The sequence below is a fragment of the Carassius gibelio genome, chromosome B22 (genome assembly GCF_023724105.1).
Source record: "Carassius gibelio isolate Cgi1373 ecotype wild population from Czech Republic chromosome B22, carGib1.2-hapl.c, whole genome shotgun sequence".
NCBI classification, from domain to species: Eukaryota; Metazoa; Chordata; class Actinopteri; order Cypriniformes; family Cyprinidae; genus Carassius; species Carassius gibelio.
In genome coordinates this window covers 34,520,940-34,539,859 of record NC_068417.1, presented here as the reverse complement: position 1 = coordinate 34,539,859, position 18,920 = coordinate 34,520,940, and the positions used below count along the sequence as shown (strand labels likewise).

The window sequence follows — 18,920 nt, the reverse complement described above, 5'->3', positions numbered from 1 at the left end:
TGATTTATGCTGCAGAAAACATAAACCTTGACAAAAACACACATGAATGCAAACACTGATCTTTTAATTAATGCAAACCTATTATAATTACGTTAAATTGTACAGTTACAGTTATAAATTATGTTATCTCGTTTGACATTCAGAAACCTTATTATCGTATAGATAACAGTCAGAACAAAATCAGCACTCCGAAAATGTTAAGTACTGCATATTTGAGTGGTTTGTGTTTGAAAGAAGAAATCCCTGTGGACTGATTTAACCTGACGCTGAACCGCATGATCAACAAAAGAATAAAGCAATCACTGCATTGTATCTTGATAAATTTCCACACAGAGGCATGCAAAAATAAAGTAATGATGCCTCCTTATGTCTTTGATATACCACTATTCGCTGTTAAATTTGAAAAACGGTAATTATATACATCTTGCCAAGTTTCGTATGTAAGTTTCCGTTAAAGTAAATGCGAGCGTCGCAAGACTGGAAGTAAGTTTGCACACACTTGTGTCGCTGAAGCTCATCGGCGCCATCTTGTGCACCAAGCCCATTCTAAGAATCAGAACTTTTAAGTATCCCTGATAATTGATTTACTTAAGATTTATATGACCTTGGAATGCACTCTTATGAAAAACAACCAAGGTATTACTTTAATATAACCATAAAACATGTTTAATTGATTGTTATCATTTTAAAAGAACATGTTTTTTCTAAAAAGTTGAATATAAAATAATTTTACATCTGTGGAAACTGTGCATTTACTAAGGTACCACAGTAAATCTACGATAACCTACCTTTATTTTGGGTTTTGTTTAGTCTCGTCTGCGGTGTTGATACCGTGCTCCTCCGCATCTTTCCCCGGTTTCCTCCGCCTCTTCACCGAGAGCAGGCCGCGCCACCGGCGCTCGATTCAGCGTCTCCCCGGGAATCACAAACCTCACCTCAGAATCTTCATCGCACGCAACGTGCTGCCAGAAAATTAAGACATTAGTATAATCTTTTCCCTCACGTAACATTAAACACATTAAATTTTGTGTCGACAGTTTGTTTATCAGCGTTTTCCATATTTTTTAGTAAAAACAACTAATAAAGTTAAACAAATCAAACACATAGACATGTGAACGATAAAAACATTCAATAACTGCATTTCAGATATTTTACGAAGAATTAAACAGTGATGTCTTCTTTTGATAAGTGAATTATTGAAATGATGTAAAAGAAACTGTCTATAATTACCTGTACCGATTGATGACTCCGTCTGTAAAGATTGATCAGGGATGTGATTCTTCCGGAAAAATCCGCAAATCCGGCTTTTCTAACCTGAAAATTATGCTCTCGTACATAAACAATGGTTTATTGATTTCAGACTATATGCATCCTTTAGTATTAAAGTCACATAGTGGCTATTGATATTTTTATATTTTTTTACACTCATATGTCACCGAAATGTAAGTTTTTGGCTCTCTGCACTTACTAGAATGATTTGTTTTTACAGAAGTATGATAAATATTAAATATTACATAAAATAAGCATATTTTACATAAAATATGGTACTTTCAGGGCTAAATAAATAATAAAAAATGCATCAATCTTTAGATTTTATGTTATTAAAGACAGTAATATGACATTTATTGAAAAAAACAAATGGGATCACAGCTGAGACCTTCGAATGAGAAAACACGGGCCGCTATAGGAATATTGAATGTAACTTCTACAGGGATATAGAAATGTATAGAAAAATATGAGGTGGCAAGGATGGCCTTTTATCTCACACTTGAGGTTAAAGATTCACCAGTATGTGACAGTGACGTGACATACAGCCAAGTATAGTGACCCATACTCAGAATTTGTGCTCTGCATTTAACACATCCAAAGTGCACACACAGCAGTGAACACACACACACACACAAAGTGATGTCTATTTTCCAAATACACCTGCCCTCTCAACCTCCCCACAATCATAAACACCAGAGTAATATGTCATAGTTATACTGTAATGTTATTCATAATATTTTAACATTATTGCATGTACAATACTACAAAAGGTTTGAAGGATGATAATGATAAACTAGTTCAGTATTGTGAATCATGTGAGTAGAGTGCATTTCTATAAGTTTCTTAGCTTGTGCTTGTGCTGACAAGTTAAAATCTCTATAGTGCAGATCCTGTGTAAAGAAAAAGTAGGGCTCATACAAACACACTCTTACTCTAAATCTTAAACACAGTCTCAGAGATCGTTAATGTTCTTCACTCTCTGCAGGCTGATTAGATGCAGTATTGGAGAGGAAGGCTGGTCTGCTCTGATTTCAGCTCTGAGATCAAACCCCTCACACCTGACAGAACTGAATCTGAGCCTTAATAAACCAGGAGACTCAGGAGTGAAGCTGCTCTCTGCTCTACTGGAGGATCCACACTTTAAACTGAAGAAACTACTGTGTGTTATTGTATTACTGAACACAACAAACTGTGTGAAAATACTGCCAAACAAAAACATTTCATGTTAAAGTGATAGTTCACCCAAAAATTATGTCATCAATTTACTTTTTTTCAATGTATTTCAAAACAGGATGACTTTATTTCTGGACAATATTTCTGAAGATATTTTGAGAAATGTTTGTGTCCACTCAATGAAAAGCAATGGTGCACAAAACTGTGGTTGCCAACAATATTAAAAATATCATGTTTTTTTCATAGAAGAAAGAAGCTCATACAGGTTAGAAACTACATGGAGGGAATAAAATTATGACAATTTAAATTTTAGGGTTATCGATTAAATAAAACATCAAAATGTAAATGATAAAATACAATGATTATACTGAATGTGCCCAAAAATTATAAATTTACATTAATTAATTGGCAGTAGCTTTAAATATAAAGTATTCTCTTGCGCTCTCTCTCTCTCTTAATATATATATATGCTGCTTATAGAATTACAGTGTAATGAAAATTGTCTTTTAAATTAAGAGTAAAATACTGGCAGCACATTTGCCTATAGTTTACTGTAATTTTACAGCTCTTTGAAGACTTTACATTGTTAATGTAGTACACTAAATAAAACATACAGATAAATAATTACAAAAATGGCAGATTGACTAGTTCAGTATCACAATCATGAATCATGTGGGTAGAGTGCATTTAACCTCAATGTTTTAGCTGCTGGTAAGTTACAATCTCTATAGCACTGATCCAGGTGTGAAGAAAAAGTAGAGCTTATACAAACACACACACAAACACACTCCAATACTAAAACTTAAACACAGTCTCAGAGATCATTCATCATTCATGTTCTTCACTCTCTGCAGGCTGATTAACTGCAGTATTGGAGAGGAAGGCTGTGCTGCTCTGATTTCAGCTCTGAGATCAAACCCCTCACACCTGACAGAACTGAATCTGAGACGTAATATACCAGGAGACTCAGGAGTGAAGCTGCTCTCTGCTGTACTGGAGGATCCACACTGTAAACTGAAGAAACTACTGTAAGTTACTGAGTCAATGCTTTCATTTATTATCTTGTATTAAAGCAGATCTTAGTGTATTTTATCTTTCTCTTTATTGTACAGTATTTGACAGTGGAAACTCCACAAGCTCCAAACAACTAAATCAAAACAACACGTCTTGAACAAGACTGTCACCTGGACATTAAACCTTTGTCGATTATTAAACCATTAAACCAAGTCGATTAACGCATATATGCGTTTTGAGCCATTTTCTCCTGATTACCCCGAAAAGAACTTAAATTACACTCTCAATTTTAATCGTACAGATAAGAGCAATACATCAATCGAATCTGTAAAGGGTCTACTTTTTTTGGATACAGACATAATAACAAAACACCTTAGTGCACTTTTAAAATAAAGATAACAAACAAGGTGAGCTGTCTACAGCCTTTGTGTGCTCTGATCTTCATTTACAAACACGTCATTAAAATGAACTGTAACTCCGTGAATACTCAACAAAGAGACATGAGAGATATATTTATAGAAAGCCTGAAATGTATACTTTTAAACTAAACAAGTGCTGCCGAAAACAAAGTACTCCATATGAAAAAAACGCGATGTCTATTTTTCATGTCTCTGTTCATTATATCTAATGTCACCACGCCCCCGCGCTTAACGCGCTATTCAGATTCAAACTGAAGCGCGCGGCTTGCATACGCCCACACAGAATAAAAAGCAGCGAGACCGTTCTTCAAGTTTTTTATTTATTTTACTGTTTGCTTCGCGATGAGAGGAATAAGACATAAATCACCCCAAAAAGATGTGATGTGGTTGAGGATTTCAGAAATGGATTTCCTCAGAAAAAAGAATGAAGCACTTTATTCAGCAGAGATCATAAACATGAGTAAGTCTCTTTTTATTTATTTGTACTAGTTTTCACATAACGTGTAAACATTTTACTAGTTAGACTTTTTCCAAATACTTTTTCCAAACTATAATTCCTGACTAAATGTATAATCAAATGAAACATTATGAAGTTTCAATAACAATATACAATACTATACTATACCATTCAAAAGCTTGATGTAAATAATATAAATGTGACAAATATAGATAACTCTAACAAATGTAAAACAATGCAGTTCTTTCAATTTATTCCCCCTAAAAGAACCTGAAAAATATTCTCAGCTCTTTTCAACATTAATAATAATAATAATAATGATGATGATGATAATAAATGTTTTTTTTTTTTTTTTTTTTTTTTGGTAGAAAATAAGATTGTTAAAAGGATTTCTGAAGGATTGTGTGACTGGAGTAAGGATGCCAAAAAATTAGTTTGAAAGTCAGCTTTGATTGTCCCTAATAAACTGTTTAACTGCTCCCCCAAGTGGATACTACAAACATAATAATATATATATTTATTTTATTCTCACATTCTTTCTTGTAACTCCTCTTTCAGTGGCACAGTTGAATGAGAGGCTCATTATGCAGCTCATTATGCAGGCCTTTGTCTTCTCAGGTGTAAACCACAATGATATTCATGATAGTTGACGCCTACTCGCATATGACTTTTACCAACAAAAAGTGTCATAGAAAATTTAAATCAATACATTGTTTTCTCTGAATGAGTAAACAAGATGATTTTCACATAATTTAGAAAGACAAATTCTAGGCTACAAGCTCCAGTTCTCAACAATCCCTGAACCAATGTTATGTATGTGTTTTATGGCCTTATTCAAGCAATTTAACATTTTTAGTTTATCACTAACCATGCATAACATTTTTTTCTCAAAAATACAATCATGTACATGCATGCATTTCACATATTATTATAGCCCAGTTTGTGCTGATTACAGTGATATTAGACTTTACCCATTTAGATATTTATAAGAAACTGAAAAAAGCACAAATATCAGGGCATGACAAAACTTCTCCAAGCCCCAAAAATACCCTTAGACTCCAGAGGGTTAACCCCCTGGGGTCGAAGCATCAGTAAGGTCTGTGTAAGATTTTCTTGATGACCGGGAACAGAACTAAAAATACTTTGATCATTTTGTGACCGTACAGATAAGAATAAGTTATTGTTTTAAACTGGACATGGTATACTTTTATATTACCGGTGCTGTCTGTCATGTATTTTATAGATGGATTGTGTATAAATGTTATGTTTAAATATAACATTTTAATATAGAAATATTTAATGATTGCAAAAATGAAATAAGATGCTTTTTGTAATGTGGTGTTTGGGTTTTGTTTCATGTTCTTGTTTTCATGTCTCTTATTTTATAGTTTGTTTCTTGCTGTTTGTCATACTTCCCTTGCCCTCATGTATCTCTGCCTTGTGGATGTGTTGTTCTGATTGGTTTATTGTCTTGTCATGTGATTATCAGTTCTGTTGGCTCATTGGTTTGTTCATGACATGTGACCCTCGTTGTCTCTTATAAGTACTTTTGCCACTGTCCCTTGTCATGTATTAATGTTGTGACCTGCTGTCGGTGAGTGTAGTCTGTTCATGTCTAGTCAAGTCTGTTCAAGTCAAGCCTTTGTTTATTGTTTGTTCAATGTTTGGATTTTGGATCACTCTGTAAATAAACTGCACTTGGGTTCTCACAACACTCGCCTTCATTGGACTCGTTACACTTTTTTGTGACTGTCTTAATGAAAAATCTGATTCATTGAACTTTGCAAATGATTCAATGGTTTTGCTGTTTGGGAATCTTCCAATAATTAGTTTATTATTATTTTTTTATTTATTTTTTATTTTTAACTTTTGTGTGGCATTTTTAATGTTAAATTCTAACCAATTAAATCAGTATTCAGAGATATAGAAGCTGCGTCTGAAGATGATTTTAGATGTATTTACAGTTTAATGCTGATCAGATGGCTGAAGGTGCATTTACACAGCAATTACAGATGTATAATGAAATGAGGTTGTTTTATACAACATTTTTAAAACAGAAATATGAATTAAATTAATCAATGAAATGATGCTTAAATTATGAAAGCAAGTCATTGTGTTAATAAAGGAGCCTTGTATTCAATTCAGGAATAAAATCAAGAGGCTGTCTATAATAATTGGTAATTGCATTGTTGTCTATAATAATGTTTTTTTGAAAGAAAGGAATGATGAATGTGTGTTGTGCAAAGACCAACGGCTAAGGTAAGTATTTTCCTGAAATATATTAAATCTCGGTTTGTTTTCCCACCAAACCCTAACAGATGTGATTGTGAAAGTGTAATGTTTGTATTTGAACACTGCGTGTGACAGTATGAGCATGCTGATCATGATTTTGATTGTAAAATGACTGTAATACTGTGACCAAAGTGAAAGAGCTCTGTCTGGAGGTCTGGGGTTTCATGAGACAGCAGCTAACAATCTCTGCTCGTCACCTTTCACTCCCTCTCAAGGATTTGACAAGAGTTAGAGAAACCAGAGCGAATCATTCAACGTGAAGATGCCAGACGTCTGATGGTCATTTAAGAGTTATTTATATTTACTTTACTTGATTTGTATTTATTTATTTATTTTGAGAAAAGAAAGTTTTTCATTCAACACACATCTACCAGGTGAATGTTTTCTAGCAGGAAAACTACATCACCATGACATTTATTAGTAACCTATTCATGTTTTGTGCGAATATGTCCCTGACACTCTTTTCTCTTTCTGAATGAGTTTTTCTCTTTTGTTGAACACAGAAGAAAATGTGTTAAAGAATGTTGGTAACCCACACTGTAAAAAAAAAAAAACAATTAACAAAATTTTGGAAGGGGAAAAATATTTGTTGAACCAATTTTATAGCTTGGGCTTAGTTGAGAGGACATTATATTAAGTCTTGAAGATAAAGGGCCATTAACACAGGGCATCAGAATGCTCAGGGAGGTAATGAGGGAGAGCCTAATCAAGCGATTCGCCAAACTTAAATACTCAAAAAATGTGGTTCTAGCATGTCTTTTGGATCCACGTTTCATGCGTTCTCCACTGCCTCAACACTAAACAAGGCCAAAGATTGGCTTATAAAAGATGTAGAGGATGCTCTTCAAGAGCAGGTTGAAACAGAGAGAGCCAACCAAGAGGAGAAGGCAGATGGAGAGAAGCCCGCAGCAGAAGACCAAGCCTCTAAAAGGCAAAGGAGAGAAGAGACACCTTGCCACAGCCAAATAGACAAGATTTTCAGTTCTATCTTGGTCCCCATACTGGTGATCTGTCAGACAAGGACAGCATTGAAGAAGTTACATCAGTACCTCAAAGAGCCAGTGATTGACCGGCATAAGGGGGATCCACTCCAGTGGTGGAGACAGAATGAAGGGCGCTTCAAGCTACTTGTCAAAGAAGCAAGAAAATGTATTTGCTCACCACCCTCATCAGTCCCTAGTGAACGTGTATTCAGTGAAGTGTCTGCAATTTATGACAAAAGAAGAAGCAGGCTCACTGGAGAGCATGCGGAGCAGCTCTGCTTCCTGCACCACAACCTGGTGCTGCTGAATTGGGACTACTAATTGTTACCCATTTTAATTTACTTTATAAAACTTCAAAGAGATTACATTTATTTTCCATTATTTGTTCATTTGTTGCTGTTTAAATTTGCTTTAAGTTTTACTTTGTTTACAGAATGCTGCTGACGGATGCTCCCAGCACTTTTTATCTTTGTTGTGATTATTAATATTAATGTTATTATGTTCTCAGAATTAAAGATGCACTAGCTTAATCATGTCCAAGTCTAAGCATGCTTTTAATCCAAGCATAGGTGGTGACTGAGTGTCCACAATAAAGAAGTCCAGTGGCATGGCATTCTCTTTATATTTGCAGTTGACATGTGCCTTTGACTGAAAGTTGTTGTCCACCATATCCTGTGAACTTTTGGTGGGTATGCTGCATCTTGGTTGCAATCTTTTTGAAGACTCTCTCGGGTATTACATTAACCTGAGCACCCGTGTCCAGTTTAAATTTCAATGGTGAGCCATATTTTTTTATTTAAACGTCAGCAAAAGCTTGCTCTGAAGTAATTGTATTTGTGACAGAGTGAATAAAGAATTCACTACTCACATCTGGGTGTCCGTCTTCAGGTTTGTTGTCACTTACAATGTGCACAGATGTAGACTTTGACTTGCAAACCTTTGCAAAATGATTCCCCTTTCCACATTTAGCACACTGCTTTCCTTTTGCTGGACATGTCTCTTTTCTTTTGTGTTCTTTTCCGCAGTATCCGCATGTACGGAGGCGTTCTGTATGCACACTGTTTGTTTTTGCACATTTGTGTGTTTTGATATGAATATGAATCGACACATTTGTACATCTTGAAAATGTCAGTTGTATTTTTACACATTCTTGTACATTTAAATAAAATATTTTAAATTATATATTTGAAAATGTGTTATTTGCATATTAAAATTAAATCTGTAATTTACAACAAAATAGTTTAAAAATAAGGTTGTATTAAGTAATTTTTAATAAAAATACTGATGTTAATTAATATAAATAATTAACCCAACTGTTGGGTAACTTTTAACCCAACAGGGTTTTAACCCAATGGGTTGGGTTGAAATAACCCACAGATGGGAAGGTGCTATACCAACCCATAGTTGGGTTACTGGTTGGGTTATTTTTAACCCAACATTTTTTAGTGTGCAGGAACGATTACAGCTTGACTATATCACCTATATAAAACTAAAAATAAAATTAGTTTTTCTCAACTGCTAAACACTATAACAATTTTTTGTAACAAAAATGTAAAAACCATAACGCCATTTTTAAAAAGCAAACCCATTTTTATGAACTATAAACACTATTCCCCTGCTTTAACACGCGGGTGAACTGTTACTGCACACAATTGACACTGATGACATTAAGATGACATTGTGATGTGTGTTTTTTCTTGGTACTTTAATTTATTGTAGGACACTGAGATGATGGAACGGAAGAAGCCTGACTAGACATTACAGTCAATGTGTTTTAGGGATTTTACAGGAGTGAAGGCGTTTGAGTGTAGAGCATTATTGTGACCTGAAAATAGGTTGTTTGGGGAATCGGGTGAGATGTTATGGACTTGTGTTTAATGTTTTGATAATATGAGGCATAGAAAATCAAGAAAAACTGTAACACTCAAAATACAGTTCACAATTAACAATTCAGTCAGACAGAGTGGTGTATAAATAGTCCAATACGATGAGGAACAGCTGTGTGTGTGTGAGTATGTGAGCAGGTGTGCAGAGTTAAGGGAAAGGAGTCTGGGGAAACTGGTGTAATAAGTGTACAGGTGTATGGAGTTTGGGGAATGGAGTCTAGGAGATAGCGACCTCTGGTGGAGAGAGGGAGAAACGCAGGGCCCCGGACTCATGACAGAGACTGCTTGTAGTTATTCATTATTGCTGGAGAGACTCTCCTCATCTGAGCGGCTGCTGATTTTCCTGAAGACTGTTCCTCTGTTCTCCACATAATGGTAAACATCTCCTAAAATCACACCATTAGAAGAAATATCAGAACAAATACAGGTGAAGTCTTTCCCAAATAACGCTAGGGAGATTAATTACCCATAAACCTCCTTGTTTTAGACCAGAGTGTGGTTTAATGAAGAGATATTGAAAATAACTAAATATTCAATTTCTTCTGCTTTCAAGAGTTCAAACATACACCTGTGTGTTTCTCTATCTCTGTCATATTAATCATAATCTGTTCATCATTTTATATTTACACAATATGAGGTTATCAATTACTTTTCATTTGTATTATTTTTCTGCTACAGCAAGTTCTACCAGAAAGACTCGGAGAAGATATTGAAACAATTCATACATTTATTTATGACCCAGCAAGCTGTATGTTTGTATTTGGCGTAGGCCCCGTTCGTAAATAGCTGTCCGAGGGTACGGATTCAGTATTTCCTGCCTGAAGATGAAGGCAGGGGCGCAGCCGACCCCCGTGACGTTTTAGGAGGGACCATCCTGGTGGTGGTGGGATGGTTGGAGGGGAAGAACATCCTGTGGTGGTAAGGGAGATGGAGAGAAGATGCTTGTTATTGTTGAGGGAGGAGCCAATCTTGGTGGTGGAGGGGTGGGTGGTGGCGAGTGACGTGTTCAGCATCTGCAAACTCAGACAAGTGTAAGCACAGGTTCTTTTATACTTCTATTATTAGAACGTGATTGGACGATTGAAAAGGTAATAGGTGACGCTAACAATTGAGTCTTCCTGGCAGAACTTATGCTAAAGCTTCCATTTCTACCAGAAAGACTCGGAGAAGATATTGAAACAATTCATACATTTATTTATGACCCAGCAAGCTGTATGTTTGTATTTGGCGTAGGCCCCGTTCGTAAATAGCTGTCCGAGGGTACGGATTCAGTATTTCCTGCCTGAAGATGAAGGCAGGGGCGCAGCCGACCCCCAAAAACTAGTGGAAGAATAATTCTATTGGAATGGAGCCTACCCCCAGAAATGGAAAATTAATATACTTGCCGGCTGTCTATCTTGGCGTACCTAAAAGAGAGAAAAATGAATAAATAAATAAATAAAATAATTAGCAATGAACAATCATGATAGACATGAAAACTTCAATAACTTGTTTTAACAGTTTATAATAGGGTTCCAATTATGAATTATATATATATATATATATTTTTTTTTTTTTTTTTTTTTTACACGTGACGAGCCACACATAGACAAGGCCACGCTGAGCCACACATAGACAAGGCCACGCTGAGCCACACATAGACAAGGCCACGCTGAGCCACACATAGACAAGGCCACGCTGAGCCACACTTGGACGAGGCCGTGCTGAGCCACACTTGGACGAGGCCGCGCTGAGCCACACTTGGACGAGGCCGCGCTGAGCCACACATGGACGAGGCCGCGCTGAGCCACACATAGACTAGGCCACGCTGAGCCACATAGACAAGGCCACGCTGAGCCACATAGACAAGGCCACGCTGAGCCACATAGACAAGGCCACGCTGAGCCACATAGACAAGGCCACGCTGAGCCACATAGACTAGGCCGCGCTGAGCCACATAGACTAGGCCGCGCTGAGCCACATAGACTAGGCCGCGCTGAGCCACACAAGACGAGGCCGCGCTGAGCCACACATAGACAAGGCCACGCTGAGCCACATAGACAAGGCCACGCTGAGCCACATAGACAAGGCCACGCTGAGCCACATAGACAAGGCCACGCTGAGCCACATAGACAAGGCCACGCTGAGCCACATAGACAAGGCCACGCTGAGCCACATAGACTAGGCCGCGCTGAGCCACATAGACAAGGCCGCGCTGAGCCACATAGACTAGGCCACGCTGAGCCACACAAGACGAGGCCGCGCTGAGCCACACATAGACAAGGCCACGCTGAGCCACACATAGACAAGGCCACACTGAGCCACACATAGACAAGGTGACGCAGAACAACGCAACTAATACATGGCATGAATTATGAAAACTGTACTTTGACAGATAGATAGAGCATGGCACCACCACCAGTAGTTGCATAGGAATTTACCTGAATTATTATTGCAGAGCTTGCTGAGCTTCGAGGATGGTCTTAAGGTCAGGTCTTATGTAAGACTCAAAAGCGGAGGAAGACCATCTTCCCAGAATCTTAATAGCTGCTGTAGGAACGCCGCGTTCGGCTGCTGTAGTAGCTGCTCCTATCCTAAATGAGTGTCCAGTATACAGGGAAGGGGATAGGCTACAGTTTTTAAGGACAGAAACTAGATGAGATCTGAACCAGGTTTTAGAAAGAGGAGCTCCGTTAGAGAGTGAGAATAGGGGTGAGTGATCTGAGGATCTAGGGCGAATTTTGAGGAATCTAATCATAGATGTGAAGGGACAGAAATTATTGCTTATTTTGGATATTGTTATGGAAACACCAGAACCAGAAGAGTCATTTTTAGAGTGTTTAAGAAAAAGTGTAAAGAAGTTAGGAGAGAAATGTAAGTCAGAGAGACAGAGACCACGGACAGGATCAAAACGTTTAGATGCTGAAGTGAATTCGCCTGGGCGCATAAATCCATAGAAAGCAGTTAAGAACACTGCTTCTAGCAGAATATTGGAGTATATGGAAAAAAGGCCATTGCGTAGGGAAAGGATTAATCTTTGCAACAGAGGCAAAGAAAAAGGCAACCTTTTGTCGGGGGAATTCGTAGAGGATTTAGCGAAGCCTTTGAGCAGTAATCTAACGGAAGAATCAGTGAAGAGACTTGGAAAATCGGGATTAAAATATTTAACATAAAATTGAATCCCAGCGAGCAATCTGCGAATTGAGGAAATTTTTAAATTGCGATTTTCGAAATTAAAAACAAGGAACGAGCAAACCGTGGTAACCAGAATAGGAAATAAAGGTATCTGGAAGGAGTAGCAAAACATTAGAAAAGAAGACCAAGCTGAAGTGTAAGCTTTAAAAGTTGAAGGAGCAACTCCTTTAGACATGTAATGCCTAGCTGATCTTTGCAAATCGTCTAATTTAACATAGTTGCTGATAGGGGAGGGCAGGGTGTTGGTTCTGTATTGGCTGAAGGGCAAAGTCGTCTGAACGTCTTGGATGATATTGCTTCTTAAATGGTTAGACACTGTTGCGGCGGCTGGTGGAACAAAACGCCTACCGAATGCTTGTGCTGGAGTTGCTGTGGAAAGGTTGAAGTTTGAGGAAGCCGGTGAAGCGGAGACATTTTATTAAAAGGCGTCTGGATAGTGAGCTGAGAAGGTGGCGAGGAAGCTGAAGTCGATGGCATGCTCTGATAGTTACTAATTCCAGAAGGAGGAGGACGAGATTGTGGAATAGCTGAGGAGTGTATTGCCGGATCTGTACTTGAGTGGGAACTGGTAAAAGAATGTTCGAGGTTAGTCATTTTTGATTGTAGTTCTTTGACTGTTTTGGAGAGATTTTGAACAGCAGAGATGAGATGGAGATTTGTATCGGTGGATTCGATGCATTGAGGTGGAGACGGAGCTCTGGCAAGTTGTGATGTTCTTTTTGCGGGAACGGGTGAAGATGATTTAGCCGTTCTTTTCCTTCCGGATTGTTTTGTCTGAGTTGTCGATGTTGAAGGTTTTGGAGTTGTTTGGGTAGGAACCGGGGGATAGCCTAGCGTGTTATAGGCGAGGGAAAGTATATCTTCTCTTGAGAGACCTTGGCTTATTGGTATTCCGGCGTTTTCGAGAGCTTTGTATATATTTTCCGAAGACCACTGAGCCCATGGTGAAGTGCGGCATTGTAAACGCGAACTTCGGCGAGCGGTAACAGGAGATGGCGGGACGATTTCATTGTCGGAGTCAGAGTAATCACAAATGTATTGCGAGTTTTGAGACATTTTTTTTTTTTTTTTTTGGTCGGCAACTGAATGCGAGCAACTGAGTGACGTGTTCAGCATCTGCAAACTCAGACAAGTGTAAGCACAGGTTCTTTTATACTTCTATTATTAGAACGTGATTGGACGATTGAAAAGGTAATAGGTGACGCTAACAATTGAGTCTTCCTGGCAGAACTTATGCTAAAGCTTCCATTGAAGGGTATGTGTCCAGCTCAGGGGTTTTAATTTAATTTCACAAATATTATTAGCTGTAAAATACTAGGTTATACTTGCCATTTCGTCCTGAATTTCTGCAACGATAAATCACAACACCAACAAACACCAGCAGCACCAGCAGTCCCAGAATCAGTCCCAGAATCAGTCCCCAGTTCAGTCCAGTTTGATCTGCTTCTGTAGTCAGTGATGTTTGAAGTACATGAAAGTCATACTCAAGTAAAAGTGCCAATATCTTACCAGAAAATGAGTTCTTAAGTATTGTTTGGTAGATTCCCAATTTAGGAATGGGGTCCCCCAGTCACAATATTCCCAATCGGGTCTCACTGGGTAACTGTGATAATGAATCAGGTAAATTAAAGATTGATTTTGATGATTTACTTGTTGAAGGCTTCCAAAAAGACTGGAACAAGAAAGTTAAACAACAAAAGAAGAAAGACAAGCGTCGAGAGAAACAAAAGAGGAGATCAACCGACGGACCAGCAGAAAATAGTTTCTAAGATAAGAAGAATAATTCGACTGTAATATCAAGAATTTACTCACCAGAGACAGTAACACTGAACTGCTTGTATGATGAAGTTTTAGAGGATCTGTTGATGATCTGTAGTTTATATAGTCCAGTGAGTTCAGTCCTGATGTTGATGATGGTGAGAGATCCGGTCTGATCGTCTGTCTCCAGTCTGTCTCTGAGTCTCTCATCAGTGATCTCACATGATCCTGTCCCATCTGTGTTTCCCCTACACCTAGCTATATTCCTGTCCTCAAACATCCAGATGATCTGATGATATTCCTCTACACCGCTGTGTAGAGTTTCAGACTGTCCCAGCGCCGTCTTCACTTCTGTCTTCATTTCATCTTTCCCAACACCAAACACTCCTGAAAACACAATCAATAAAAGCTGCCATTAAAAGTGATGCATTACAATATTGCTTTACTCCCTAAAAAATAAACTAATTACGTTAGTTACTTTGTATAGAAAGTAATGCGTTACATTACTTTTGCCTAATTTTCGTGTTACTTTTTTTAACATGAGCAGGGCTTGTTTTTAATATAATCGGAATTGCCCGAACCTAGAGTACCCCCTCTTCCCCGTTTATTATAAAGTGAACTTGATGTGAGGAGATGGGGTGGAGGAGGGATGCTGATAAACCGTCAACGGATAGAGGTAAGTCAGCGATATTTATACTATGGGATTGATTACTTGATTGTGGTCCACCTGTGATGATTAGGCTAAGTATCTGACGCGGTCCTCCTGAATCTTTATTGATAATTACATTTCACTAGTTCACGCTTACATATAATTAGCTGAGGTATGGTATGCGTATTTGGCGTGCTGTCCGGGGAAGGGCTCCGAGCTCGGGAATTGCCCGAACCTAGAGTACACCCCAAAAAGGCAACTGTACAAGAGGACAGCCGCCAGTTTAAAGAATGCCCCCCCAAAAAAGCAGAGTACTGACGGGGGCTGATTTGGTTTCTGAGAAGTCATCTCGTTGGCAGGCTGTAAGGGCCTACGTACTCCGGAGGGAGCGACTTGGGCGTTGGGAGAGTAGGCCCTACTGGCTGCAGCTAGTGAACTACGTGGTTGTTGGCGCCCGGTCGGTAGGGCTCGAGCCGATGCTCAACTGGAGCTTTTTGGTGTTGGAACGGTGAGCCATCGGAGGGAAAGTTGAGATCGTTTTATCTGCGAAGCGCCCGTTAGTGTTCGGCGAAAGCGTAACTTGCGGTATTGGATGGGTACATCTTGCCATCGGAAGGAAAATTTGTTTGGGCTGCGATGTACTCACTGGTGTTCGATAGGTAAATACCGCCCTTTTTTTTTTGGTTAATCTGCCTTTTTTTAAATGGGTAAGCTTCACTGGAGGTCGGATGGAAAGTCCAAGATTGATTAAATGGGAAAGCATCTGGCAGGATTTCAATACTTGCGATGTCATACGAGTAAGCTTTGCTGATAGTTGAACGGAGAAGGCAAAGGTTGGTTCAACCAGGAGCCCTCTTGCAGCGCCTGGCATGGAGTTCGATACTAAGGATGATTTGTTTGTCTACGAGGGTAGACGCTGTGAGGCTTACTTTAATAATTGTTTACCAAATCCAATGAGCTGCTTCCGATAATGGGTCAGAAAAATCTTGGTGCAGTCATAGTATCCGAAATTAAGCATGCAAAAATAAATTGGATTTCCTGTGCCAGTGTACCCCAAATAGGTGCCATGTATCGGCGATGTGGTCATGGCAGCACGTGAGATCGATGGTACATATCGACAATGTAATCGTGCATGGGTGGAGTAAGAGAAAGATTCTTTATACTGTCTGAGCTTACTATTTTCCATTTTGACCATGCAGGTGCACAAAAAGAGCCTTTTGAATCGGCAATAATCGAAAAATATACTTTCGGACGTACTGATACACTGGTATTAAGTATAAAATACTATATTTAAATACTGCTAGTTCATGTAGTCGGCACTACTGTCATCTCGCTTGTTCTGTGAATTTTTTTTTTTTATATATAATATATTTAGGTATAGGAAAGGCTCCTGCGGGAGCAGACACTGCGTGGCAGTGAGGAGAACGGGAAAGGCTCCTGCGGGAGCAGACACTGCGTGACAGTGAGGAGGTATAGGCAAGGCTCCTGCGGGAGCAGACGCTGCTGCAGCAGTGGGGAGAACGGGAAAGGCTTCTGCGGAGCAGACACTGCTGCGGCGGTGAGGAGGTATAGGAAGGCTCCTGCGGGAGCAGACACTGCGCGGCAGTGAGGAGGTATAGGCAAGGCTCCTGTGGGAGCAGACGCTGCTGCGGCAGTGGGGAGAATGGGAAAGGCTCCTGCGGGAGCAGACACTGTGCGGCAGTGAGGAGGTATAGGAAGGCTCCTGCGGGAGCAGACACTGCTGTGGAAGTGAGGAGGTACATGAAAGGCTACTTGCTTCGGCTGCTGTAGATGTTGGCTGTGGGAAGAGTAAAAAAGGGTTAGTAACATTTGATGGGACAAGCTAAAAATGAATGGGTAGCCTACTGTGTTACCAGCTTAGCAATTTGTTGCCTGATTTGACAATTCCTCAAGCCTTGTCCACCTTATTATGTTCCTGTTGGAAAAGCATATTTTCTCTCATTTGGCCTCTGGGCTCTTTAGACGGTCTCCCGAGCGGATACGTTTGGAACGCTGTTTTCACGTTGTATTATGGACAGTGGAAACAGAGGCTTTTGGAAACGATTGAGCATGTTTGGTCTTGTAAGACGTTGTACCGAAAGACATGATTGTAGCAGTAACGTTAACCCCTTACCAGACACCCCCTATTTTTGGCATGGAGGCAGAAATTACATACCCAAAATAAAGATGTTTCTGTTAATGATTCTTTCTGACTAGATCCATGATCAACATTTGTCCACGAGCTAACACTTTGACGTTTACCGTTCAGGAATAGGAATAGTTTTCCTGACATGATGGACAATTATCACTGGAATGATGTTTTATCAAAATATTGGTCAAACATAAAAGCCAAAGTCTTTAGACTTCAATTGATGCACGGTTTATCCAGATCAAGTAAGAGAGTGATGTTTAACGTGCTGTGAAAATGGAAAGATAGTAGACTGGGGCCGCTGGCGATGCTTGCAGTAGATGGGTTAACAGCAGTTATGTGCTATTCGCTTCCAAGTGGTTTCTAAAGATGTTTACTTTCCGGTTTATCCATATTACGGTCCTTTAAAGGCGACGGTAATTTTACTCACACTTGCTATCCTGCATCGAAACGCGAGGGCAGATGCGTTTTAGATTAATTTTGGGTGATCACGCCAGTAAATGGTGAAATAGGTCCCTAAATGATTTGGTCCTACCAGAAGACTTGCATGGAAATTAAAATTTAAAGCATTTTAAACATTTAGCAGATGCTTTTATCCAGGGACTTACAGTTTTTTTTACTTATGTCTGTATCATTTCGGTGAGGTTTAAACATGCACGGTAAGGCGAATGTAACAATAATAATAATAATAATAATGCATTTTATTTGTAAGAACAAACACCAAAAGCAATACAACAAATTCATTAAAGGGGGGGGGGGGGGTGAAATGCTATTTCATGCATACTGAGTTTTTTACACTGTTAAAGAGTTGGATTCCCATGCTAAACATGGACAAAGTTTCAAAAATTAACTTGTATGTTTGAAGGAGTATTTTTGTTCCAAAAAAACCTCTTCCGGATTGTCACAAGTTTCGGAAAGTTTTTTTAGAGTATGGCTCTGTGTGAGCGGAATTTCCTTATATGGGTCCTTAGGCACTTCTGCCGGAAGCGCGCGCGCTCCCGTATAGCGAGGCTGAGCACAAACATTTCACTGATCAGAGCGAGAGCGTCACGAAAAGTCACAAAAGAAGTGTGTTTTTGGTTGCCAGGGCAAGACAACCCTGCACAGATTACCAAAAGATAAACAGCATTAAGGGACCAGTGGATGGAGTTTATTTTTACAGAGCATCAACGGAGTTGTGCAATTGTTTTTGTTTGTTCCCTGCATTTCGAAGATGCTTGTTTTACAAACAAGGTCCAGTTTGACGACGGATTTGCACATCGTTTATTTCTTAAGGATAATGAAGTCGCAATGAAAAAGGGTCACGATCGTGTGTTGGAACCGCATGCGGTGAGTAAAACTGCTTCAAATATCTCTGTGTTGTTCACTTAGCTATCGGCCCGTGAGCACATCAAGTAAACAACATGCGATGTTGTATCAAACTGCACTTTCCACATGTAACTTACAGCTTAAAAAAAAGAAAAAAAAAAAGATGACATAAAGTGGAACTTAGTCATTTTCCAAAACCGCTAAGCAAATATATACAGTTTCAGTACATACCACATATAGAAGCCTTTGCTGATGCTGCTTTTGTTAAATTTCAGCCTCTGGATCTGTGTCACAGCTTCAAAACGCTCTCAACACAAAAGCCTACTGGTGCTCGTGATTCTTTAGCTCCGCCCACACGTCACGCCTCTAGGCGCACGTGTTTTTCCGGG

At 39.1% G+C, this 18,920-nt stretch overlaps 1 protein-coding gene and 1 long non-coding RNA gene across 3 annotated transcripts in view; one reads left to right on the top strand and one right to left on the bottom strand.

Moving 5' to 3' along the window:
- Positions 1–18,920, top strand: part of LOC127987351 (NACHT, LRR and PYD domains-containing protein 12-like) — a 795,441-nt gene that overhangs the window by 465,061 nt on the left and 311,460 nt on the right. The window contains exon 15 of one of the 2 annotated variants that reach the window (XM_052589640.1): positions 3,297–3,369. The exons of the other annotated variant lie outside the window; for it this stretch is intronic. Coding sequence (XP_052445600.1) covers positions 3,297–3,369 — 73 coding nt within the window. The remainder of the gene's footprint in view (positions 1–3,296; positions 3,370–18,920) is intronic. 2 annotated transcript variants of the gene reach the window in all.
- LOC127987369 (uncharacterized) overlaps positions 1–18,920 on the bottom strand; it is a 160,109-nt gene that overhangs the window by 136,422 nt on the left and 4,767 nt on the right. The gene's annotated exons all lie outside the window — the stretch shown is intronic.